Source organism: Podarcis tiliguerta (genome assembly GCF_965153285.1).
Source record: "Podarcis tiliguerta genome assembly, chromosome: 6".
Lineage (NCBI taxonomy): Eukaryota > Metazoa > Chordata > Lepidosauria > Squamata > Lacertidae > Podarcis > Podarcis tiliguerta.
The window spans coordinates 80352304-80380110 of record NC_139539.1 but is presented as its reverse complement, the minus strand read 5'-3'; the positions used below and the strand labels follow the sequence as shown (position 1 = coordinate 80380110).

General features: G+C 40.6%; 1 protein-coding gene across 1 annotated transcript in view; it reads right to left on the bottom strand.

Moving 5' to 3' along the window:
- Positions 1-2857: 2857 nt before the first annotated feature.
- The window catches only part of CDC73 (cell division cycle 73), a 107498-nt gene continuing 82548 nt past the window's right edge, over positions 2858-27807 (bottom strand). Inside the window, exons 11-17 of the mRNA XM_083445340.1 lie at positions 18106-18163; positions 14994-15029; positions 14706-14793; positions 11313-11474; positions 9568-9668; positions 5851-5992; positions 2858-4692 (exon numbers count right to left, since the gene is read on the bottom strand). Coding sequence (XP_083301466.1) covers positions 4656-4692; positions 5851-5992; positions 9568-9668; positions 11313-11474; positions 14706-14793; positions 14994-15029; positions 18106-18163 — 624 coding nt within the window. The 3' untranslated portion in view covers positions 2858-4655. The remainder of the gene's footprint in view (positions 4693-5850; positions 5993-9567; positions 9669-11312; positions 11475-14705; positions 14794-14993; positions 15030-18105; positions 18164-27807) is intronic.

Below are 27807 nucleotides of genomic sequence, written 5' to 3'. Positions count from 1 at the left end.
TGCCGGCAGCATGCCGGGCGAACTTTAACCTGCTAGGCCAACAATTCCTCCAGGCGGGAGTGTTTAATTTTTCATGAACACATTGCTTTAATAAAGTGCTTGGCATTAGTTATAGCTCCTGAATGAAAATGAGCACAGCTCTGCAACATTAAATTTTAAAATCACCATCTAAGCCATTAATTTTGGCCAGCTTCTGTTTTGTATATAGAGTGTTCGCAAGCACTACCAAGTGAAGGCATATTTCACTGGGCAGGAGACTGAGAAGCTGTACCAATAAAATTGTTTCACAGCCTCCACGGAGAACAAGTGGCATGTTTTATGCATCAACTGAAAACAAATGTCAAAAACAAAGTAGACATAAACCATCTACCTGGTGTCAACTGCATCATCCTTGATCCCATGTTAAACAGTCCTTCTGGACTTATAGCACTCATCACATATGGCTCTACTACCCTGGTTAAGAAATGAAAAGAGGTGTGTTGTCCTAAAACTTCTTTGGTTTTGAGATCTCCCCTTGTTTGTTTCTTTGAAATGTAGCACCTGAAGACTCAGAAAAAATAGTAAATCCTTATCAAGGTAGGATCTTCCGTGCCCCCACATTTTGAAGATTTGGATTCATATGTACAGAAAGCAAAGTTTACCTTCATTCAAGATGATGTGGACTTGTGACACTCCTCTGACTCTTTCACTGTGCCTGAAGATGTTCTGGCACTGCCCTCCCAAACTGCACTAAGGAAGTACACATGCTTGAAATGTCTGTACATGTATTAGAAATGTAAGGATGTCATCACACTGCAGTTTGCTTGTCAACATACAGGTGGCGCTGTGAACTACAGCATGGCAGCAAACTGGGCTCTCAAGAGTTCCTGGGCTATTACAGCTGTGCCAGGTGGTCAGCACGTGGATGGGCTGGTGCAAACTTGGGCCTCCAGCTGTTTTGGGACTACAATTCCCATCATCCCTGACCACTGGCCTGTTAGCTAGGGGTGATGGGAGTTGTAGTCCCAAAACAGCTGGAGGGCCAAGTTTAGCCATCACTAGTGGGTCAGGCAAATAAGTAGACAGCAGCCCAAATGAGGTCTAAGGGGAGGGAGTTGGGGCAAGGAGTAAGGGGAGGCAGTGGTTTTTGGTGACGGGTAGTGGTGAGTCAAGTGAGCAGGGGCACAGCCCCTAGTACTACATACATACATATATGTGTGTGTGTGTGTGTGTGCGTACACAATGTATACATACATATCCGTACACCCTGATCAGTATGGACCTTTATGTCCCCAATTTTATATCCTGCAACTGAGGTTGTGTTTCATTATATTCTTTAAGGAACATATAGGGAAGTTCAAACCAGCTTTTCTCATTTTAAAGTTGTGTTCTACAACAGCTGGAAACTGTTAGGAATATCGTAGTACAGAAGCTGTGATCTCCTGTACGATAATCACCACAAGCAAAGAGGTAAGGTCAATGCTGTGTCTAACCCCCACAGAGTTCTCCTGTTCTGCTAGTTAACCTATGCTTGATGACTTCACAATTATTTTGCATAACCTATTCTGCATTTTCACATTTTGTAGGTTATGTCTTCTGTTCTGCTTGTCAAGGAGAGCGGCCAGGAATTATACAAAGCACCAATAGTCTAGTGGAAACATCTTTAAGCAACTCCTCTGACTTCAGATATCGTATCAGGCATTGACCACACACAATCAAACACAACTCTGTAACCATACGCATTAGAAATAGGCTTTTTCTTAAAAAAAGGCTGAGACTTCTAAACTTCTGTAGAATTGTGGCACACATAAAGCACTGAATAAGGGCACATTGTACTCCACCAGAGGTACCACAGGTTGACTAAAACCAGATCCAGAAATTTCTAGTTCAAACCGAACAGGGATTCAAAAGATAGTAAGGTTGAGATAGACTCACTGAGCTTGCTGCCTTCTTAAGTGTTCAACCAGTTGTTATAGTGTTACACACTGAGGCTGTATACCCACAACATTTTTATCACACGTTCAAAGCAGCTTAATCTGGGATAGCTCAGTCGGTACAGTGGTACCTCGGGTTAAGTACTTAATTCGTTCCAGAGGTCCGTTCTTAACCTGAAACTGTTCTTAACCTGAAGCACCACTTTAGCTAATGGGGCCTCCTGCTGCCGCCGCAGCACAATTTCTGTTCTCATCCTGAAACAAAGTTCTTAACCCGAAGCCCTATTTCTGGGTTAGCAGAGTCTGTAACCTGAAGCATATGTAACCCGAGGTACCACTGTAGTTTGTTCTGAGTTGCTGGGTATAATAACTTTGTGAGGGATAAACTACAGTGCTCAGAATTCTTAAGAGGGGAAAAAATGCTGGAGGAAGTATAATTGGAGGGGGTTGTCTCACTTCCCAAGATAAATTCTCAAATAGATTTTACTTCCTGCCAGTGAAGAGATGGGCACAGACAACCCATATCATGGAACACATTCACCCCTACAGGAGAATAATGTGATCTAAAGACAGAAGACCCAGGTTCAAATCTCTGCTGAGCCAGGAAGCTCACTGGGAGACCTGGGGCAAGTCTAAGCCTAACTTACCATATAGGGTTGATGAGCCACACACTCATTCTGATCATGTGATTCTTATATTGCATTGCCTTTCCAATGAAGTTTCTATTGCAAGGTAATCTGTGTTCCAAAAAATGTGACAGTGTTACAATCACAATTCTACAAACTTATAAAATCTCCAAATTGTATGGTTCTTTTTTCATAAGTAAAAAAGAAAAGAAAAATACAGAGTGTACAAACAACAGTTTTAATTGCACCCCATCATTTAGGTTTAAGAGCAGCTCTGGCTCTTCATAGTGCTGAATAAAAGTGCTGGAAAAGTCGGTGTTATGAGTGATTTCTGAAACCCCATTTTATTTTAAAAACACATTCCATTCCTGATTTAGTTCATCTAGTTCTATTGTGATATTCTTTCAAAAATACTACCATTGCGAATTCTTAACATCACTAAAAAAAAGCACTGAAAGGCTGAAAAATTGATACTTGCTCTAACTACAACAAAATAGAAGTCACAGTCTCCGTATATTAGAAATAAATATGAAAAGTATTCAGAAAGTCATTTAGATCTCAACTGCATCTTAAGAAGGAGATAGTAAGAAAAGCCTTAACAGTTCATTAGGAAACAATATACAAAGAACCAGTCGGAAAATGAAATAAAAGCAAAACTAAGGAAGAATATGGAGAATATTTTACTTCTGTCAGACCTCAGACACTCAGCATAAAAACATGGTTCTGGATTTGAAAAACAGAAATATGTAGTTTCTTCATCTCAAAAAATCCACATGAAACTGAATGTTGAAGGATCATTTTGCATGTCCACTGGTATGCAGCATTCAGCAACTATATTATAAAATACAGACTCACAGAAATATCAGTATTTTCTTGCCTCTCCTTTGCTCATTCCTGATCAAGCAAACAGGTTCTTTGGTTACTGAAAAGTTTCTATCTCATGCGAATGCTGAAAACTGGTTTAACCAGCTATAATTGGAACTTGGGTGACTTTGAACTTCTTATGGCACTGAGACTGGGTTCTTACATTACTCCAGCAGAGTGGGATGCCATTCCTTTGCACATCCCCGTGATTTCGAGAGAAGCCCTGGACCCGTGGGAAGAATCCGCACTGCATCTCCTCGCTTACGCCAGCGCTGAACTTTGAAAAATGGGTTCCCCCCGCACGGCTTGCTATGCTTCCCATACTGCCAAGGTAATTTAAGAACAAAGTCTAAGGAAGAAATGGTCTACACGTACTGGAATTCAAAGAACTGGTTCTATTATTCTATTTTGCCAACTCAGATTTTAAAAATCCCAGACGCCCTGAATCTCTTGACAATATTCTTGTGTGTGTAGAGTTTTATATACACCTCCATGTGAGGACTATGCACGTGCAGTTTTAAATTAGGGAATTTGCAAGGAGGGTGTTTAAAATTCAAATGTATTCGTAATTACTCTTTTTACAGTTTTGGTAAACTATCATCATAACAAAAGAAGCCAGTTTGGATTTATTCATCCCTTTTCCAAAGTCTGAATGAATATACAGTACATATACAGAATGACAATTTGATTCATCTAAAGCAGTCTTCACTTTGCTCAGTTCCTAGAGTTCTTTAGACTAGAAGATAATACCAATCAAATCAAAAGGTTTTCCACAAGTGAAACGATAAAGCAAAGAACCAAGAACTATGCTCAGAAGCGAAGTGGTTTAGAACATCTACCTCTATATCTATATATACATACACACACAAGTTCGTAACCTTTCATGAAAATCACCCTATATCCTATTGATGAACAGAAACGTTATTGTAAAAATGTTGCTAGTTTAACAAAATGGAGAAGAAATGGCTTGCTATCAAAATATACATTTGAATTGCAGGCTAGAAGGTTTATGCTATTAAAAAATAGTTTTAAGCAAAATCCCTTGCTTGTAATGACGACTGGCTGCGGGCTTGTCATTGCAACATGATGATCCAACAAGGTCTTATAAAAAGATTGAACAATGACTCCCTTCTTTATCTGTATAATGTTCTTGACAATTGCGGGCAAGGAGAACTCCTTCCTCTCTGTAGACCAGAGCAGTTTTCAAAGTTCTCAATCCAAAGTTTGAGAAAACAAAATGGCAGTCAAGAATTCAGAATCTCAAGTGGGATTTGTGTTTTACCATGTACCTGCAATGTAAAGAAAAATCACCATTATAGAATCTTGCAGCAGCTGCATAAATGTGTAAATTTAGGCATGCATTCTCTCTCTCTGGCAAAAGCGACATTAATAACCCAAGATGTAAGAAACTAAGCTAAGGAAAATGGTAAAGCAGTAAATTGGTCCACCCCCCTTTTGCATTTGGAACTAGCTATCATCTGTTCCAACTGCCCCCCCCCCCATGATCTGAATGACACAGATGTGGTGTGTCAACAACATACAACAACTAATTTTCCATCAATAGATTTTTAAAGTAAATCTTTCACTACTCTGATTGACAGACTGAAAATGGACTTCAGCAATAAATCGGAGGAGGGCAGATGACAAAAACTGAAATAGTACTTGCAGAGTATTTATTTATTTAAAACGTTATTATCAGAAGCTCTTCGGTCAAAGCTTTGAGTGGCTTACAAAATAATATACAATACAATCCAGCAACGACAGATTTAGCAGGCAGTTAAAAATCTAGAGTAAAATGGAAACAAAACTAAAAAGCCTGGGCAATGTTTTTTTTTTTAAAAAAATGTTTGCCTGCCATGGAAAGGAAATACAGTTGGAATTCAACAAAATTCTATAGAAAGGGAGTTCCATAAACAGGTTGCTACAATGGAAAAGACCTTGTCTCTAATCACCACCTGCAGGTCCTGATGGGGGACCCTGAGCAATGCCCTCTTAATGACAGGGCAAGTTCATTCAATAGTCCTTCAGGTATCCTGGTCCCAAGCCATTTAAGGTTAAAAGGTGCTTTGAAATGGTTTGGTACCTGCGTGTCTTTTCCAAACTGGTTCCATATGACCGATTCCAGATAATCATACTGCTGTATCTTTGCTCTAAATGTTTTACATCCGTAGATAAAATGCTAAAAATATTTAGCTTTGCACTTCTTACCTTAAGTTTGGATGTAAATAATTTTTTTTTGGGGGGGGGGGGGGAAGGTAAGAGCTCACTTTGAGCCAGATCTCTAAAAATGGAGGATATAGTGCAAGGGGAGACATTTGTTAAGCTGTAGAAACTCTTTATGAGCTGCTATTGGTACAGGTTGGAGAGCAGGGTATTAGAGAAGTGAGCAGGAATCCCAATCAGTATAGATATAAATGCACCCCCCTCCCCTCCATAGTGATATTTACCTGTCCAATGTTTCCCAGAAACGCAGGAACACTGGCCTGTCCAAGTGCCGTTTGTGGTAACTGAGCTCTAACAGTGTCACGTCCCATTTCTGGACATTTGGATCTAGACGGACTTCATCGTATTTAAGATGGAAAGCTTTAACTATGAAAGAAAGGAACAAGAAAAAAAGATACCGCAATTAAAATAACTCTTAACACCCGAACTCATTTTGGATGACTGCGATTCTGAAACAGAAGACACAACAAGACCAGTGTGTAGGGATATGGCTGTACACACAGCTAGGCTTCATTTCTGTGATCCAGCTAGGAGCTTAAGATGGCAACTATGGTGCCCTTGTGAACTAGCCCTAATGCCCAACTTCCGTGTCACAAGTTTTTAGAAGAATACTCTGATTTCTGTCCTTATTCTAAGGAGCTGTTCCAATATAATGGCTTGCATTTTTGTTAGGCCCACAATCCAATCAAATAAAGGTTAATTGAAACACATTTTAATGAACATTTTAATGAATAAATATCAAATATGAAAAAATAGTATTTCTGAAGCTGGACACACAGTTTCTTGGTTTTTGGATACATTTATGTGTGGAACCAGGCATCATCATAGAAGCAGCATTCCCTCCTATGTGACGTAAAAGGGAAATGAAACTTTTAAAAGGCTACTGGCTACATACAGTTTTTATAAGGGCTTGTAATAAAAATGACATAGATTTAGCTGACCAATTAATTGGAGGCCCCCTTTTAGTCCATTGTAATTTTTTTTTTTTTTTTACTGATTAATTCAACCGATTCAGAATCAGTTTACAATTCTTCCTATTTGTTGTTGGTCAATCACAAATTTTTGGATAAAAGCTATGGCTTGAGTCCACACTGTAGTTGCCCATTGAAGTGGGGGCACATTGCCTGATTCCCACTTCTCCTTGCATCCTCTGAAAATCTGCTGGGGGGGCATTCTGGAATAGAAAGGGGGAGATGTAGGGGATAAGCAAAAATATTCTCCTCTACTACATAAAAAGTTGGATGGTGACATTTGGAGCTAACCCATAACTTTGGTGTTTCAGAGTACTTTGACAGAAGTGTGTCGCCCATCACCAAAAAATGAAAACAAAACAAAACACATCAGCCCTGAAGACTACCAATTTGGAAATATTTTTAAAAGTGCATTTAGCTTCCTTGTTATATATAGTTTTGTTGTTTTTCCTCAGGCTAAAGGAATTTGCTTCATGAGTATTGCTGTGGGGTATGTGTGCCAGATAAGTTATAGAAATGATATGCTGTTGTCAGCGTCTCTGAGGCAGAAGTACAGCAAGGTGAATGGGACAATTATCCTGGATAAGAAGTCAATGTGCTCATGTTTTGTTTCCAAAGAGGCTGTTTCAGTTCATCCACGTCCACTTTAAAAAAATGGAAGCACTGCATTAAAATATGCCCTCTGAAGTTCTCAACCAAGTCTCGATTTCAGATGTCACAACACTACATTAGAGTGGCACTTAAATATATTACCTCTGTAATATGAGTCGTAACCACATGGCAGAGTTTGTAAAGTGATAGCCCCACCATAGCAAATCACCCACGAACTTAATCTTAATATTACCATATCGAACCATGGAAATCTTTATCTAATTGCTTCTATATTTTACACACAACACACACACAAAATGCATAGGACTTGCAACCAGTATTACAAATTGCCTGAAGGTGGAATTTCTTCCATGAAAACTTTTTTGGTATCAACAAAAAATCCTTTAAGTACATCAACTTTATGTATCTAGGACATCTTCTAGCATTTATAATAAAAATATTATTATCATACTATGTTATACCAACCTTTCCTTTTAAAAGAAGTACACGAACTATATCAAGGATATATGCATTTACAAAGAAATCTATGAATGTCAAACAGATCCTTTGAGTTAGGAGCAAAATGTATTGAACAAGAATCAATCCACCAAAAGTGACCTTCAAGTTCAATAGACTTGCATTAACATGTGATTGCAAGTAGACCTTTAAAATGACATTCAGATAAAATATTCATATCGGTTAAAATGCCAAAATACGGAACTCTGCACTGAAAATATCTACTTCCATACAGACATCTCTGAAATGAAAGGATAAAAGAAATTATTCTCGACAAAAGCAATTGGTATATGGTCCAAAAATAAACAAATTATTTCACAAGAGGTCAAGCGCTGTAGCCTGGAAAACATAGGATAAAGAGAGTACTATTTTAAGCTTTGTTCAAGTGACACTTTATAGGATTTCAGCCAGCATAAAGTGTTATTGTGAGATACTGAGAAATAGTCTGATGTGCTCTATCTAGATGGGAGTCTAATCCCGGATTTGCATGATACATTTAGACTTTTTCTTGGATTTTACAGCAATCAGCTTTCAATTTATTTATTTATCCGAACTTTCAATCTACAGCAAACAATTCTAAATCTCTGTTAATCTTCCTTGTGGAAGAAAGCCAGTTTCCTCGTGGAAGAACTTTGAGCTTCTCTGCATGTATGAAAGTCAGGAGCGACGAGCTTCATTTAAATCCTAATGCTTCCCAGAGAACCATTTTGTCCCAGCAATTTTGTTTCTCGCAACAACTTGAGTGTATATGATGGAAGATGGAAGTTCGGCAGAACTGGATTGTTGCATTGTTTTTCAATGATGCAAGTGTGCTGGCTAAGGGACATAGTTCTAATCTAAAATAACGGATGGGAAACCGCAATACTAAGAAGTTCGGCTGCAAGTGATTAATGGAATATATGCCTGACTATTCTCTGTCAGGAGGTTTTAGTAGGCAGGGTTGCAAACATTTCTCCCCGGCAACATCCCTCCTCCCTGGCAATATAGATGAAAATGGTTCCTTGGATGCTCATGCGTAGGTCCAGATTTTTCAGTTTGTGTATGTGCACACTGTTGCAGGCGAGATGAACAGTTCTTAAGATTAAAGAAAGATTTAAGCTGTTCTGTGGGAGAAGCAATTGTTGAGTTACAGATGAGAAAAGAAGCTCAAACGTCTACCATCCCCATGCAGAGCTAAGGAGCAGAAATCAGGAGCAGTTTGCAGAAGAGGAGGCACACCTGCTATCATGATACTGAGATGCTTCTCAACCGTAAATTCCGTCAAAACAATATAAAAATATTAGAAGTCCACAGCCCAAGGTAATTCAAATCAATATGTGAATTTCAGCTCCCATCCCATCCTGTAGCTGCCTTCAGGCCCCATAGTCTCCTTTGACTTGCAAAGTCAGAATGCCATAGTGACACTAGAAGCAACAAATGGGAGAACTCTCTTGTCAAGATCTATCCATCACTTCATTAACCCCTTCCTTGCCTCAATTCTTCCTGTGTAGATCACAACTCTGGGTAGATCACTGTGAGTTTTTTTATAGTGGGAGTAGATCGCAGTCTTTTGGAAGTTGGATGTGCCTGGCCTATACTATTCCTTCTTCCCTCATCTCTAGGATCCCTGTCATGTTGCTTCCCTACACTCTGGTTCTCTTTCTATATTTCAGCCTGACCTTATGTGAATCCCAGCAAAAATGACAACTCATCATTCCCTCAGGGAAGCTTGACAGCAAATTGGTTCCCTCAGCAAATGATTCTCTGTGCTACCAAACCAGCCTTGCTGATCGGAGTTAACGCCTCCATCAAAATATTACAATGTTGGTAATTCATAATTAAAACACGTGGCAGAGAATTAGCTGGTTAAAAATGAAGACTTACTTTTTGCAAAAATATCAACAGGTGATCCATCTGGTAGCAACCATGGCCAGCCTTTGAACTGCCAAGCAGGACCTTGTACAAACACAGCCACAACACGATCCCTAAAAAGAGAAAGATGAGAACAATGAATACCAGAGTGTTCAGCTTAAAATGTCTTTTACTTCCTGCAATGTTCCAAAAGCTAAGAATTTATTCACATAAAGTTTTCTCCACTGCATAAGAACTTTGAACTGTTCATGTCTTGTGGATATCTGACCCGTCTTATTAAATGTATTTAGACATTGAACAATGCCTGGAAATCTTCAACAACAAAGCTAACCAGGAACATGGACTACACATGTAATCTCTCTCTCTCTCTCTCTTAGTTGGAAAGAGTTTATTGTTGTTCCTTAAGATGGGAAATAGTTCCAGTGGAGAATTATTTGAATTTATTTATGCATTTTCTTTTGTTAATCTCCTATCAAAAGACTTCCACCCTCCCATGGTTCCTTATTTATTCATTTTTTTGCTGCATATCCTTTTAATACAGTGGTACCTCGGTTGTCGAACATAATCTGTTCTGGAAGACCATTTGACTTCCGAAACTTTCGACAACAAAGGTGCAAAGGGCAGTTAGCAAAGTCAATGGAGAAAAAAGGAATAAAATGCAGCAGAAGCCGTTCAACTTCCGAGGCGCGTTCGAAAACGGAAGCAATTACTTCTGGGTTTTCTGCTTTCAGCTTCTGAAACACTCAAAAACCGAGGTAACACCCAAAACATTCTAGACTTTTATCATACTGTTTTTAACTGCTGCTCATATTTCTAACCCTACTTGGAAATTTATTTGCTTGTTGTATCTCTTTAAATACTCGCCAAAAAGCTCCCACTCTTCCTGTATCATGTAATCTTAATCCATACTGAGCCATGACCTGGACAGGTCACCATGAGCACAGAAAAAGGAGAATTTGGAAGCAAGGAGGAAAAGGTCATGAGAATCTCTCTTTTGCATTCCCCCAAGAGAGTTGATAGTTTTGTTTGCAGTTTGGGAAAAAGAAACATACTTTCTGCTAATCACATTAGAAGTGACCCACTGTCATGCTTTTTTCATGGAAAAAACAATGGCCATTGTGGATTTTGTAGACCCAGACAACTATGGAAATTTGCAGTTTAAGAGGACCTATAACTCAGTGCTCTCTTCATGAGTGTCCTGAAGGAACACTCTTAGTAACAAATCATCATCATCATCATCATCATCATTACCCCACCCATCAAACACTAAAAACTTCCTAAACAGGGTTGCCTTCAGATGTCTTCTAAAAGTCAGATACTTGTTTATTTCCTTGACATCTGATGGGAGGGCATTCCACAGGGCGGGCGCCACTACCGAGAAGGCCCTCTACCTGGTTTCCTGAAACTTCACTTTTTGCAGTGAGGGAACCGCCAGAAGGCCCTCGGAGCTGGACCTCAGTGTCCGGGCTGAACGATGGGGGTGGAGACGCTCCTTCAGGTATACTGGGCCAAGGGCGTTTAGGGGTTTTAAACTCAGCACTAACACTTTGAATTGTGCTCGGAAACATGCTGGGATTGTGCCCATTTGACACAGCCATGTTGGCAATCAAATATCCAGTGGGAAGGTATGATGCCAGAATGGTTATTTCCAGTAATGAAAGTAAGTGGACAGTACTTGGCTTCAAGGGGGCTGTATCCTAGCTCTATTGTCAGCAGTAGGGAAACAGCAACAGCAGCAAAACTTCACCCTCCCTTACCAATCTTGAGGCATAAGTTTTAGAGGCTGATCAACCACACGATACGGTACTGTAACACTGACTGTGGTTCCACCAGGCTGCATCTGGTCTTTCCTTCTCTGTATTAAAGTTTCATTTTCTCGCTGGCAGCCTTGCTTTTTCTTTTCATCAGATGGCACAAACCTTAAATATAAGCATGGCAAGAAAATAAATAGACTGGGACTAATTGATTTGGTGCAGTCAAGGTAAAGCAGACATTACGTAGTCAAGAGATTAATCAGAAATTGGACAGAATCACGGGGAATCACTGAACAATACAAGCAAACAGAGCCTCTAAATCGATCAAAATAATTTCAGAAAATCTCTAGACTACTCCAAAAAATAGAGACATGCATGCTATTTAAATGGATATTTTACATCACAAAGGGTGTCACTAGAAATAAATTCCAGATGGATAGGTGTGTTAGTCTATGCCCGAAAAGTAACAAAAAGTCCTATGGCACCTTATATACCAACAAATTTATCGCAGCATAAGCTTTTGTGAGCCAGATCTCGCTTTGTCAGATGTAGGTGGCCTGTGGTCCACAAAGATTTATGCCACAATAAATTTGTTAGTTTGTAACATTTCACAGGATTCAGTTTTTATTAAAGACAAGGATGACTTGGCAGTCTTGCAAAAAAGCCTACATGCCTAGGAGCCTAATCTTACAGTTCATTTTGGCTGCAAGGATGTACCGTATCAACTGCTAGATGTCTCTCCGAAGAGAAGAAATCAAACTCTGTTAATTGACATGCATCAATTTACATATATTCAAATTTATTAACCCCGCAGCCGCCAAAGTAGCAACAATGGAACAAGAAGGAACTTTCTCCCAGTTATTTGAATATTTCATGACATGTTTAGATGCATGGAAGATAATGTTCAGTAGTGCCATGGAAGGTAAACTTGAGTAAAAGAGGGAATCTGAATTAGACAAATCCAGAGAGGCTTTCATGACAGCAACTCATTAGGAGCATAAATATGGTGAAAAAGAAATGGTTAGACACCTCATTGCCAAATCCCAATACGTACATTTTAGGTTCTAGCAATATAAACAACTGAACACAAACATCATATCTAAACAATGCATTTATTGAATTTCCTTGCTTTCAGAAGCAATAAATAGTTTCTTCTTAGAAATGGTCAATAGCAGTACAATTAGTGACCAATTACTTCCTTTTTGAGCTAGCGATCAAGACAATCTCTCCCTTTTAAATCGAACACAGAAAGTGCACTATTAATATTCACATACTGATCTCCTTTGCATTATGGGGGGAAAAGTTTATTGAAGGTTAACACTTATGATGCCTTAAACCTGGCTCTTTGATGAGATACCTGGAGAAACATGATGAATTAAGGAAAATATGGACTCCAAACCTTTTCAATAAGAAGCAAACAAAATAACTTACTTTTATCATCTCAAGAAAATAAATCCATAAATAATGGCAATTTTGCCTGTCTATTTATCTGTCCGTCCACCCACCCATCTCTCCACACACACCCTTCCTTCATCGTAAGATCTCAGCGCAGTTTACAGAATAAAGATGAGTGTGAGCTAAGTGTGTGTGTTTTTTTCTAAACCCCAATCAAATTAGTTTTACAAATTAGCCTACAAATTCTAGTAACTCTTATTATCACTGGAATTAAGTTTCTAGGTAGGACAAATACAATAAAATGCAAATCAGAAGTAGTTTCTGAAAAATAATAACAATAACAATTGTTTTATTTTATTAATAAAGATGCCAAAGCACAATTTCAACATTTTTGTGTGTGCACACTAGAAAACATGGCACCTGAACGTTAGCTGACCCACGTCCCTCATTTTTAATTACTTTCAACTTAGCAGCATTTCCTTGAAAATGCATTTTAAAGCCTTCCATATTCTTTTATTCAGTTCAGCACTTTCTCAGTAACACTTCCTGCAATAAGTGGAGAACTATGACATTTTCCCAACATGGGTAACATGCCACTGGGTGAAGGCAGCCAATTACAAAACTTGATAACATAATGATGGGAAAGTGTTATGCTCCAGAAATTCCTAACTAAGAAGCCAACCTCCTTTCTTGGTTTGGGACTCACAAGAGAAGAAATGAAGTGGCAAACCACCAATAGACTTGGAGTGACGTGGTTCAGTACTGTTAGGAGATGACTTATTTTTTCATCCACACCGAGTCAAAGTATAATTCACAAATTTTAGATAAGCAAAATATGGAAGGACACTGAGATGTTGGCAATTTCCCAGACTTCTTAAGTAGTATCATAATAAAAACCATGTGCTATAAGAATTGCTCTTTTTTAACATTCCTCTCAGATCTTTATTAATTAGTTGCTTCACAGATGCTCTTACCAAAAAACAAAGCAAGGCACATTGTCCACACCATTTATGAGAATATGCACGACAACTTGGATCATGCTTGCTGTTCTCATCATTGTATCTCACAGAGATAAAACCCACTGTGACACACAGAAGAGAGAACAGGAAACACAGTTGGATGCACAAACTAATTTAAATGGAAGGTGAGATTTTCTTTCTCTAATTTGGGGGTGTAAAATATACAGACAGAGGATGAAAATTAGACTGCCAGTCATGACAGTCACACACTGATTTGCCAGACTACAAAGAAATGCTCCTCAAGGTCACAAATCTTTAGTGGCAAAACACTGCATTCATGGGATGATAAAGGGATAGGACTAACAGAAGTACAGAAACAGTTGCAGCCTCCTGAGGACCATAAAATACGTGTAGAAAGAAGGGCAGAACTTCAAATACAAAACCTGATTGCTCGCATTTCAGCTACCAACTCTGGGAGAGAGATTCTTCTTGCCACACATTTTTTTATAATCTTATTATTTTGATGTTGAAAACTAAAACCTAAAGTTTAAGCACAATGTAAAGGAAAACATTACAAATATAAATCAAATTAAAATTCATACAATATACAAAAGCAGAGCCTATGCACACAGGGTTCAACCACTGTACTGATTTGTGAATCAATACATCAACCAACCTACAATACAACACGAAGTGTGCCTCAAAAGGCAAAAGGTAAGGCTGAAAACCTAAGCTAAACTTTTCTTTTTTAAAAAAAGGCTTTTAAAAAGCAAATCCATATTTTTGTTCATATCTGAGTGTACCTCTGGTGTCCATATGCTTTCTGCATGGAAGTTAAGAGGTTCTGTAGAACTCACAATCATAGTGTTGTGTTTCTTTTGTTTCTGCTAAGGAACCTATGCTGTAGTCACCAATTTTGTCATAAAAAATTAAAATGCCGCTGATATAAAATAACATGCACTGTTTCTACAATAACTTATAACTTCAGCTGCATTTTTTTTACACCTGACTTTTATGAAACATATTTTACTCAGCTACTTACTTTAGATCCTGCAGAAGATCTTTTGCATTGAGCATAGTTATTAAAGAGGTGGTAGCTGCTGGAATAATGATGATGGGTGTTCGAGATCCTGTAGAGAGATAATTAAAAAAACAAAACAAACAGATGTAATTTTAACAAAATGCCATTCTCACCATCATTATTATCCCTTGCTTTGCAGCTTAAAAATTATGAAGTAATGCAGAACTAACTGTAAATCCTTACTTCATATTTGGCACAAATTATAGGCTGTTTATGATTAAAGGGCTTACAAAATTAGAAGTAACTCACCTTTTTTCTGGTTTGGAGGTGGTCTTGCTTGAGAGACTGTGCAGAGGAAAAAGAAACACAAAATCATTGATTATATAACAAATTTTGATTCTGGATAAGATTAGTCAATTTATTAGTCTGGAATAATAAATCCTTAATTCACTTCCACGTGGTGTCACTTGGTTGCTATTTGCATTAATGCTGCAGTAGAAATGTGAGTTCTAAGAAGCACTCACAACTCTTGTGATCCTGGCATGAGATACCGGAACAGGCAACTAACAAGGGGGAAGACTCTATTTTCTGCATATTTTCAGATCCATTCTCTGAGAAACACTGGACAATATTTTCCTCTTCTGAATCACAGTAGCATAGCACATGCCATGACATTTTGTTCCTACAGTGTGGTGAGATTACATCCTTAAGAACTTGTTCATAATTTCCTCCAGCAGGGGAACATTTGTGTCTGCACCAAGAGTTACCAGAAACGTGGATTTTATTCTAACCCAGGAAATTTAAGACTGGGTTTGAAGTTGGTTACAAATTCTGATTAGCAGTGAACACAATCGGCATACAGTACAATGAAAGAAATTGCCCAATTCAGCAAATGTTGTACTTTGATGAAGCAAATGAAAGCTCATCAACTGAACACCCAACAAGTAACTTTTCGGGTTTTACAAAATTGGAGTGCAACTCACAACTTCCCAGCACTGCGGGGTGGTGCACTGTGGGTGACTACTCTTGACCGAGGGCTGAGGAAATCTCTTCCCGCACTCAGGACCATCACTGGGAGAAGATGAGCAGCTGGGAAAGGCAATTGCCCAATCCTAAGTATGCCTGAGGGACTGGGGTGGTGCTGTGGTCTAAACCACTGAGCCTCTCGGCTTGCCGATCAGCAGGTTGGCAGTTCAAATCACCGCGATGGGATGAGCTCCCATTGCTCTGTCCCAGCTCCTGCCCCCCTAGCAGTTTGAAAGCAAGTCTAAGTAAAAGTATATAAATAGGTACCACTCTGGCGGGAAGGTAAGTGGCGTTTCCGTGCACTGCTCTGGTTTCGCCAGAAGTGGTTAGTTATGCTGGCCACATGACCTGGAAAAACTGTCTGCGGACAAATGCCAGCTCCCTCGGGCAGTGAAACGAGATGAGCGCCACAACCCCAGAGTCGTATGCAACTTGACTTAACTGTCAGGGGTCCTTCACCTTTACCTGTTTAAGTATGCCTGAGGTTTGAAGGGACATGCAGTGTTGCAATGTAAAGGGCAACTATTGGCATAACCCATCACACTTTAAGAGGACAGCTGCAGCTATATAATTACTTACTTTACTAAGTGCTTTCAGGATTGCATCAACGCTGACTTCAAATTTCATAGTACACTGCCTATGAAACTCTGTTAAGATCCCATGATCACTGGTGGTACTGTATAAATATATAAGACTACTAAAGAAATTAAACCGTTTTGTAGTGAAATCCTGAGGGAATGCTTTCTTCAGATGCTTCATGGCACTTTGCTTATTTCTTTGTACTCTTGCAGGATGGAAGGTCAGTCGTGATATTGGCCACCCTTTGTACTGACGAAGGCCTGTACAGGCCTTTCAGTTAATATGTGTGAAATCGCATCTGGCAGTGTGACCCCCATGTGCAACGGCTTATCCAGATGTATTTCTGCTCTTGCTATTTCTACCCTTTTCATATCATTGCCTGTCAGTTCCAAACACATTCTTATTCTCAACAGCCTGGTGAGATAAATATGACAGGCAGTATGACCTTTCTAAGCATAGGCACATAGCTGCAAAGATAACATAACCAGTAAAAAATTCCAATCCCATGCCAGTCTAACTACATTAGCATTCCATCTTAAAATATCTTTTAGATGATGCTCATTTTAAAGCAAAGGCAAAACCAAACAAAAACACCTATTCCTGAGAATTTTGCATCTGGAAAAGTTGAAAAGTGTATAGTCATTTCCATTAGGAGGGCACAAGGAGCTGTTGCAATGAAGATGCCAAACAAATTGATCCAATTCACATTGAATCCCCCCCCCCCCATTTTATTCTCCTAACTTCTCTTTATTCTATAGCTACTTAGCACCTATTTAACAGCATTATTCTTTCCCCAGCCTGTCATGAGGATCCAACCACCATTTGGTACTAAAAATACTCACATGGCCTTGCAGTATTTACATGGTATCCAATCTTAGCATCAGTTCAAGAGATAGTTGCTGTTAATTGTCAGCATAAACTGAGTATTTCTCAAGGGTGTTGACATCCACTATAGCTGGAATTTAAACAGCCAGACACTTGTTTTGCGCAGTGACCTTGGGAGCGGTAGTCTAGGGGTCTCTAACAACAGTTTTGGAATCCTCACCAAACTACAACAACCATAATTCTTTGCGGTTCAGCAAACCAAACACTATAGTACTGACATGCCCTGACTCAGGTTCAATCACCATTCACCACTGGAAATATTTGTATGTCCCAGAGGTGCTTAGTGCAAGACATAATGGTTGTTAAAAACCCCTGTCTAACTATTTAAAGCCAGAGACCAAGTATTTTCTACAACTAATGCATACTAAAATCAGTGCGGATTTAAAGCCAAGTCATGCATTTTGTGCTCTATTGCTTCCTGCAGACAAGACATAAGAGCTTCTTGCTGTGAGTGCTTATGGGTAAGGATACATACCACTCAGGTTAAGAGCCTGGATGGGTTAAAGAGTGAGGGAGAAAGGTCTTAAGATGCTCAAATGCCGCAGAGTAAGAGCCTGTTGTGTGTGAGAGAAAAAGAGTGAATAGGCTGCCTTGGTGGAAAATGGGATGGGAATTATTCCTAGTCCATTGCTGGCTTAATTTGTTTGAATGTCTTGCATTGCTGGCATTTTTACTTAAGATATCTGGCTAAAGCAGAAATTTTTATTTTTGTCACTGTAGTTTTTGCTTGTTTATCTTATGTCAGAATTGTTAATTTGTTGTTTATTAGCTTTGCTTATATGATTTTGCAATTTTTACACATTGTTTTTCTCTTTTTATTTTATTACTTTGTTACCTTCTTTGAGTATTTAATGAAGAGCAGGATATAAACACTGCAAATGAATTAATAAACACATACACATGAAATACTGATTTTAAAAGGTAGATTTACCTGGTCTTGGCACAGGCTGGGCTGCTGGGGTTTGGGTCTTCCGTGCCGAAGCGCCTTCCTTTAGAAAGAGGAAAGTCAGCCTTTAATATAATAAAACTTTTATTCATGTACACATAAACACTCTCTCTTTCTCTCCAGGAAAATGATTCAAGCAAATAATTAATAAGACCAGCATCATCTTCCAGCATCCTTTTACACAACCAATGTAATATATGCTTTAGAAAGCCTGAAAGTTTTATTTAGACAAAAAATCAAAGGCAGAAAAAAAGTTTAAATATAGCAACATTTTGACTCTTTATCTGAAGATGGGTGATGTCCACAGTACATAAGTAAAAAATAGTGACTCCACAAAAAATATGTTCCTACTCTTACACCACACACACTTTTACAGTTGGGACCCCAGAGGGCTGACCATGGGTCAATAAAGCCGTGGACATGAAACATACATTGGCCACCCCTGATTTAATGTCAACCATGGAACATGGTGATGGCCACCAGGTTAGACAGCCTGTAAAGGGAATCAGACAAATTCATGGAAGATAAGTTATCAACAATGACTATAGGCTACCTCAAGGACCAGAAGGAGCATCTATCTGAATACTAGTACCTAGGGTACAACAGCAGAAAATGGCTATTGTTCTCATATCCTGTTTGTGGATTTCTCATGGGTATCTGGGCTGGTCATTGTGAGAAAAAGAATGCTGGACAAGATAGCTAGGTGTTAACTACTGCTATGTTCCTGCTTTCATTCACCTGTGAAATGCCACTGGATAACTGCTGCTGATGTCAATTCAACTATTTGTTCTCTAGTAGTAGTAGTTTGCTAACAATCATAATAACTTTTCATCACATGGGCAATGGGCAGATTATTTTAACATTAATTAGTTGAAATAATTAATAAGCCATTTCTTACAAACTGCAGCCAAAAACTAAATGGTAGGCTACTTCATGAACTGCATGGTAGGTAGCCGCTTCCCCCAATTACCAGTGAATGCCTTTACATGTGAAAGTCTTTCAACTAAACATATAATCACAATTACACATATCCAAAAACCTCAAAGCAGAATGCTCTCAAATGAATGCATTCATGACAAATGAGAGGAAAGCTTACACAACATAAAAATTATTTCCATTTTGGGAAACGATCAGCTGTAAATGGGACCTTAGATTCTAATATACAGATCTAAATAGGAAAACATTCAGAAGAATGTCAAATGAAGTCATTGCTTGTCAAATTGTGTGTCTGCAAGCAGATTACATCACTAGCAACTATGCTACAAGTACTACTGCTACACAGTTTCTATTCATTTTAATACAACCTGAATGGAATACAGGAAGGCAGCAAGTCCCACTGAACTGAATACAATTTGAATAGCAGCAGCATCTGGCGGATTACATCCTTGATTGAATTTGTATCCTTTTTTTACAACAGGTACTGTTATATGAAATCTGAATTAAATGTTCTCTCATGATAATTAAAACCCAATATGGCTCTTTGAAACAATCGTCTATGAGTCAAAGATACACAGTGGGCCATCTCTCATTCGTCCGGCTGATAAAGACTAGAATTTAGTTAAATATCTCCCTACAGAACTTCAATAAAACATGCCTGATTAATTACATATGGTGAACAAATCATTGCTTGGCATACAACCACCAGCTTTTGTAATGTGCGAAGCACAGTACCCAGTCTCCTTCTCTTTCACAATGATATCACCCAGGATTTACGCCTCTTTAAAGCAAACAATTTATTCCCAAATATCTAAAACCTGCCAGTCATGAAATGACATTTTGCATAGGAAGCTGCAATGCTGGATGTGACAAATCATTACTTCACTCACACAACGCGCATCTATGCTCTACAGAAAAGGCATTTTACCACTGTTCACTCGGCTTAACGGCTTAACTGGACAGTGCACATAGAATGCCTTGATTTTAATCAGTAAGGGGAAATGAATGAGCCAGGTGGAAGGAAAATTCACCACCACTCCCTTTCTGAAGGCAATATAGATAAGATAGATATTTTATTATGGTCAAAGACCAGCTAGCATAACACAATAAAAACAGTGTCCATAAAGATAAAATATACAATTAGAGCAGATTGCAGCAATAGCTTATGAGTTAAAATTGAGATATATACATACACCCATACAACTGAGATTTGGGCTACCATAAAAACTGACCCTGAGGCGCCCCAAAGGGCGGCTTCAACTTTTCCCTAGTAAGCTATTTTATTCTAGAGGATGATCTGTGCCTACAAATCTGGGCGCAGAATCTGGCTACCAGCCAGGTCGTCTTGTGATCTTTGCCTAAGAGGAGAGAATTAAGTTTAGACTTCTCTGAAAGATCGGGGAGCCTCTTCAGCAAAGGGTCAATGGTGTCTCTACAAATCTCAGCAAAAAAAGGACATCTAAAAAATATATGCTCGGGGCTTCCTAGTCCCCCTAGGTGCAAAGTTTCTGTGCATATGGGACTCTTCTATAGGAGCCTTCCAGAACTGGTGAGGGCAAGGCCGAGCTTCTAGCAAGAGTGAAAGCCCTTCTTGCATTTCTGGATGCGAGGGAATAGAGATATGTTGCTGGAGCGGCTACGTATTTCCCGTTTTCTATGATTTTATAATCGGGGACCCTTGTACAGTCCTGTTGTATCTCTATGTCCATGATTCTTTGCCTAACCACGGATCTAGCTTGGCCCAGGCTCATAGTTATGAGGCTTTGGGGAACAAGGCCCAGTTTCTGAAGAGTGTTTAAGACTGCTGTCTGCCAGCCAGACTGAAACTGGTCACTCAGAATCAATGGGGGCTATTCCTCGGGGGAGCAGTTTCAGAGTTAGCCACTTATATATTGATGTTAGACTAACATGAGCTTCGACTTTCATCATCCCTGTTTCGAGTCTGACCCATGCATTTGAAATGCATCTAGGAACTTGTAGAAGGCCTCTGAGGAGTTTGGATCGCACTCTTTCAAGGGGAATGAACAAGGAGGCGGGCCCAGAAAGGATCCGTAAAGGAGCTGTGCCAACCTTTTTGCTTTATATAATTTTAGTGCCACGGGGACATAAAAAACCCCTTGAGTTCTAAAAAATTTTAGGATAACATTTGCAGATCTTTCTCTGGCACACCCATTTGAGTTAATATGAATTTTGTTGGATCCTGATGCCTGGACCGCCATTTCTAAATATTTATAGTTCGAGACTTGTTCTAAATTTTGGGCTTGATGTTTCCAGTTTCTGAGCTTTGGTTTTTTACCAAAAGCAATAATTTTGGTCTTCTGATAATTTATTTTGAGGCATTTTGTCTCACAATAGGCAGCTATTTTTCTTAGTGCTCTTCTAAGCCCTACGGGGGTTCTGGATAGTATTACCACATCGTCTGCGTAAAGCAGAGCCGTGATGTGTCGGTTTGCTAACTTTGGAGGGTGGAAGTCGAGGTTATGTAGAGTGGTTACCAGGTTATTTAAATAAAAATTAAATAATAAAGCGACCAAAAGGCATCCTTACCTAACACCCTTAAATGTTTTGATGGGATCTGTTAAGTGCCCTAGCTGAAAGAAAGATACAAAAGTCTGTCTTTGGAAGGGAAAGACTTAGTGAATATTAAAAAGAAGATGTAATACTAGAAGTTACATGTAGAACAGCTACATGTACACAGAGCAATTCAGGAAACCAAAGCCTTTTGCCCCAGCAGCATACAAAATACAGGGTTGCATGCAATGCTAGCTAGCCATGCTCAGAGCAGACCCACTGAAGGTAATGGACATGACTAACATAGTTCTAGTTGCTATACTCTCAGCATAACTTAGCTGCATGCAACCTGAAAAATGTACTGTCCTTATAGCTGGTCTGACATATACACCACAAACCACCAAACCATCAAGATAGAATAGGAGAGCAGAGGAAAAGAAAGACAATTCTACTGTTCTTGGACAATGTGGTGCCTGAAGTGTACTCAAGGTGCAAAACTGCTACCAGCTATATATTGCAATTATAACTTATATGAAATCAGATCATCTGGGAGAGCTACACTCATACTGCCCAGAAAGGAAGCCATCATATACAAAGTCAAACTTTGTCTACAGTGACTGGCAACAGCTGTCCAGGGTTTCAGAGAGCAGCCTTGCCTAGCTCTACCTGGAGATGCTGGGGATTGAAATCTTAGATATTCTGGGTGGTGGCAGGGGGGTTACAGGTGACTGCAATAGGAGGAGGAAATGAAATGCTTATTGGCTTTATTTTTTAAAGATGTGTATCTCGCCTACTTTCAGAGGAATTCAAGGCAGCTAACAAGTCATGGCGTGTCCAGACTTTGTCCTCATCAAGCTGCTTGTATTCCAGGCTGTTTGTTTTCACCTTGGTTATTTCCCCACTAGATGGGTGGCAATATTTCTGTAACACACAACTGCAGCACTAGCTTGCTTAGTGTACACAAGCAAACCACTGCCGAGGTTTTTAAAGAGCTCCTTGCCTTTAAGCAAACACTTTCTGTTTGCAGGTTTAGATTGTTTTATTACTTCTCAAGAGAGCGGAATCTATAATGAGGCAAACTGAGCATTGCTCCTCATCAAGAGGGGAAAGAAAGAAAGCAAATTGCTTTAGGTAGCAAATGAAGGGCACACCTTTCTCCCCCCCTGCTTCCACACACAACCACGACTACAGCTGCTGCTGGCTGCTGGCTATTGTTTCTTTGAGCTGGCTTTTGGGCACTTGGATGAAACAGCTCTCTCGATTCCTGGGTGGAGTAAGCTGCCACTCTATGAAAAAAAGAATGGAGGGTGAAAGAGCACCAAGCTGCTTTATGAGTTCCTTGAGCTATTTGCTTTCCTTGTACTGCTTCTCCCTCTCCATTCTTCCAATCGGCTGGAAGGAGAAAGGGAGAGGACAGAGCATCATGGTGGTGGCAAAGCCAGCAAGGAGACTGTTTCACTGTGGCTGTGGCAGTGGTGGGGACACGGTACTACTTACCACCTTGCACAGTGAGATGCCTAGACATGGCAGCTGCAACAGAAATGGTTTGCCTGTTGCTGCTAGCAGAATCTGCATGTTCTGGGCTGGCCAGTAGCGACATGTCATCTGCCTGCCCCCAGCAGAGCCAGCCTTGTAGATTGAATGAGGTGTGTGCGCGCGTGCTCTTTCCCATTCAAGAAAGCTAATGCACAAGGCACCAGCATTCCCACCGGGTTGCAGTTTAATTGCTCACTGTTGTCATTCAGTTTGCTTTACTTCTTCCCCCTCTTGATAAGGAGCGGGTTCAGGATTCTGGGTTTCCCTTCTCATTCCACTTTACGGAGTCCCTTCAAGTTGCACTTTCTAATTCCATTTCTCCAACAACCCTCCACATCCTAGCTGCTGTCTTGGCATTTTTCCAATATAAAGAAACAAGTAAGAGAACATTCCCCAAGGGTCCCCCGCCTTTCCCAAATTTACTGCCCCCACCTCCACCAATTGCTCTGAATAGCAGCTTGCCTGCTTTTCTGGAGAGCTGAGCAGTGAAATACAAAAGAACAACACAACTTCCTTCTCCTTTCATTTCACTTGGCTTTCTCCCTCTACACAGCATTCAAGTTTGCTAAAAAACACACCAAGTGCTACTATGTTGGGGTGTGGGGGGGGAAGGGTGTGAGTTGAGAGGGGAGGGATATGACATGATGACACCATGGGGAAAGTGTGCATGCAAATGAGGTCATAGCCAATAATTACAATTGCCACACACAACTGCCACGGGGAAAATATGAACAAGTACTTTGACAATGCTGTTCAGAAAACCCCACACTTAAGACAAGAAAGGCATGTCCTGCATAATTATTCCTCTAACTAGCTTGTTGTACTACATTCATTTTTCTACTCAAACAACTTTCCATATTTCCAGTGATCAACCATCAGTTGCATACCCCTTGCTTGTTTTCCATTGCATTTTCCAACTTTAAGCCTCCCTGCAGCTGCAGCTACACACAGGAATGATGACAATGTGCTGCTACCAACTCAGATGTCATGCTGGCCTGCACATGGGAACAGCTGCATGTGACTGGCAGAAACAAATTGATGTAGCCACAGACCTCATTTATGTTCATCGGCCCTGAATTACAAGGTGTAGGAGAACAGAACACGGAGAGGAAAATATTGACTGGGATCTTTGGAAAGGGGCTCTAAATTGTCACCGTGTGCTAGCCACTAGGATCCCCACTCAGATTTTTACTGTCTTCTGTGTTTCCAGCAAAAAGTGATCACAAACTTCCGGGTTTTCTCTGAAGCCACAAAGACTAGCAATTTGCTTTAAAACAAATAATGAAGGAAACAGATTAAGATTCTGCTTGGTTTGCCAAGTGCATTATTCCACATGCCATCAAGCAGATGCAGCCAAGAAGGTTTCTAAAGCCCATGACTGATCACCCAGTACAGTCACAGATATCAATAAGCTGTTCCCAGATCCTTTTCATATTTAGATCTTGGATGAACAAACACATTTTGAATCCTCCCTTTTCTTTGTCTTAGATGCATGCAATCAACTCAACTTTTTAAAGCCTACATAGTGCCATTCATGAAACACCAATAAAGGCATTTGGACAACACTGTCTCATTTCGTGTGTACAGGTTCAGATGCAGAACAAGCCACAAAAACTGCATCCACGGCGTTTCCTGCTGCCATTAGACATTCAGTGTCAGTTCTTGGCATTGCTCACAGCAGTCTAGCTCGATCTTCCTCGTCCTTTCCTGGCACCAGCAGAGCTATGGGAATGGAGGGTGAAAGGAAGGACAGAGAGAACGGAGCCTGAGGCTGTTCTCTCGGCCAGGACCACATGAGCTGAATGAGGTGACAACTGAGCGCTTCTAAGCTAGACAGAAGCTTATGCCAGCAGCAAGGAAGAGAGCCACTGTCATGAAGGCAGAGGGATGGGGATTAAATGCAGAACTTCAAGGCAAGGCAGAGGAGAGTTGGAGAGGAGAATTACTTCTGTCCTTTGTTGCGTGCACCCAAGCGACAAGAAACCCCAGGGGTTCCAGCGCTTACCCCAGGGTTCCGTTTCCTGGGAATGTAGGTCAATGGAGACCGTGCTGTCTTTAGGATTCAGTTTTATTTATACATATAAACAGTCTGATGGAAGGGTTCACAGTGTTAACATTCCAACAGATCTTGTCTCCCCATTAAGTTTTCAAGATCCCCAAACCATGACTTTACCTTCTGAGTCTAGTTTCCAGTACCAACTCACCCCCCCCCCCCCTTGGCCTATTGCTCTCCATCCTAGGATGATGTGGCATCTAGCCAAGCAGGGGTACGAAAAGGTCGCACCATTTGTCTCCATGGCAACAGAGCTCACTATGTAAGATGCTGATGATGGGTACCTAGCTGAGCAGCAAAGGTTTGGCCGGTTCAGCTGTTTTCTCTTTCTTTTCCAATCAAGAGGCACACAAATTTTATCAAATAAATAAACTTGATAGATAACAACACCATGACAAAGCATGGCGGACATTAAGAAACTGCATTAGAATTCTTCTGAGGTAAAAACTGGACAGGTCTGTGTCTTTGTCAACCCTCCCAGTCTCTGCTGCTAAGGTTTTAGATAGAACGGAACCTTTATTCTTTGTGCATGCTGATAAGTACGGTAGTATTTCATGCAATACTTATTACTTTGCCTAAGGGTCTGTTTATTTCTTGTTTGAATGCATGTGCAAGGAGAGGCTTGTGGGCTTTGAAAAGCCAGACAAGATTCAAATCCCAGAAGGGCAGTAAACATCCTACAAGAGCGTGATTTTTTGTTTTTGTTTCGTTCAAAGACTTGTGGGACAAAGCAGTAAAGGCATGTAGGGATTTCTAATTTTGGAGCTTGCCAGAGGAGTGCCATCACTCTGTTTTCCTTGGCTGTTTTTTCCAAGGTTCTAAAGGCAGGTGAGGTGTGAGGCTGATCTGCGAAAACAGTGTGACTGGGGGATGGATAGGGAGGAAAGCACAGAAGGACAGGTTAATACACAGTTTTAGTTCTCTGATAATAGGCCAGAGAGAAAGCAAAGGGATTGGGGAGGGGCAAGTAGAACAGGCTGGGAGAGAATGAGGTATTTGGAGGAATAAGAGGGAGGGAGGCGTGCATGAAAGAGTATTCAGCCTCCAGTGATGGTGGGAGGAGAAAGCTATAGAGAGGACAGGGAGTTGGAGGAGGCTGAGGTGGACGTTTATGGGGTTAAAGGGCATGTAAGTGGCTGGGGTATTTGCAGAGGTGCAGAGGAGGTAAAGAAAGAAAGAAAGAAAGAAAGAAAGAAAGAAAGAAAGAAAGAAAGAAAGAAAGAAAGAAAGAAAAGATATGAATGGGAGGGATGTTCAGTGTGCGTCTGTAGTAAATGTCTATGAGTGAGATTTAAAGGAAAGGTAAAGGTACCCCTGCCCGTACGGGCCAGTCTTGACAGACTCTAGGGTTGTGCGCCCATCTCACTCAAGAGGCCGGAGGCCAGCGCTGTCCGGAGACACTTCCGGGTCACATGGCCAGCGTGACATCGCTGCTCTGGCGAGCCAGAGCCGCACACGGAAACGCCGTTTACCTTCCCGCTAGTGAGCGGTCCCTATTTATCTACTTGCACCCGGGAGTGCTTTCGAACTGCTAGGTTGGCAGGCGCTGGGACCGAACAACGGGAGCGCACCCCGCCACGGGGATTCGAACTGCCGACCTTTCGATCGGCAAGCCCTAGGCGCTGAGGCTTTTACCCACAACGCCACCCATGTCCAAGAGATTTAAAGGAAGGGACACTTTAAATCTCACTCAGTGTGGGACACTTTGGTCCCTGCAGCGGAGATATCTCACTTGGGGCCCTCAAAGAATTCTGTGCCCCCTCTGTCTTTCACATTGTTTCCATGCTTCTAATTTCAGTTACACAGAAGCATTGCTCTCCATCTAGTTTCTATCAGTCTTCTCAAATCAGTCAATCCACTCTTTTAAACACATATCCAATCGCAAATTAGTACTGGGGTCAAGGTTGTATCCTCTGTTCTCAGGGAATAAAAGCAAGCAGGTAAACACAACATGTGATATATCAGCACATGTTTACTAGGGTGTCTTGCTTCTCAGAACGAGCCGTTTTGCCTCACCCTCCCTTTACAAAACCAAGACCGTAAAATGTTTATAGAGGAGGAGGGTATGGATGACTTGTGGCCAATCATAATGCACAAGGCTGTGAGCATGAGCAGTGTTTTTTTTCCCCCTGGGCTGAAAGGTCCCAGAACAAGACAGGCATCCAACTGGTTGCAGTCCGAGCTATCTGCAGTGTTTTTGCATATTGCTTTATTTTGAGAACTATCCCCATCTGAGAAAGAGAGAGAGAGATACAATTGGAGAATGTGGTATGTAGTCTGAACCACAGCTGACAGGGTAAGTATTTTCATGCTTTAAAACAAAAATCATTGGTTTGGACAGAGGGGGTGGGGAGAATGGTGGCCTCAGTGGTGGTCAAAATACTCACGCTTTGACTGGGCTCCCCCATCGCTAGTACACTACCCCACAACCCTGTGGATAAGGCAGGAAAAATATGACTGCACATCCTGGGTCCTCTCTTTATGGTTGCTGCCTGCCCTGAACCCCTGCTGAGCTTGTATTATTTACATACATACATACATACATAGGGAGGGTGGAAGGTGGGCAGGTGTGCCACCTCTCATGTGGCATTTTAAAGTGCAATCCTAAACATGGGCACTCAGAAGTAACTTTCTATGTGGTTCAATGGAGC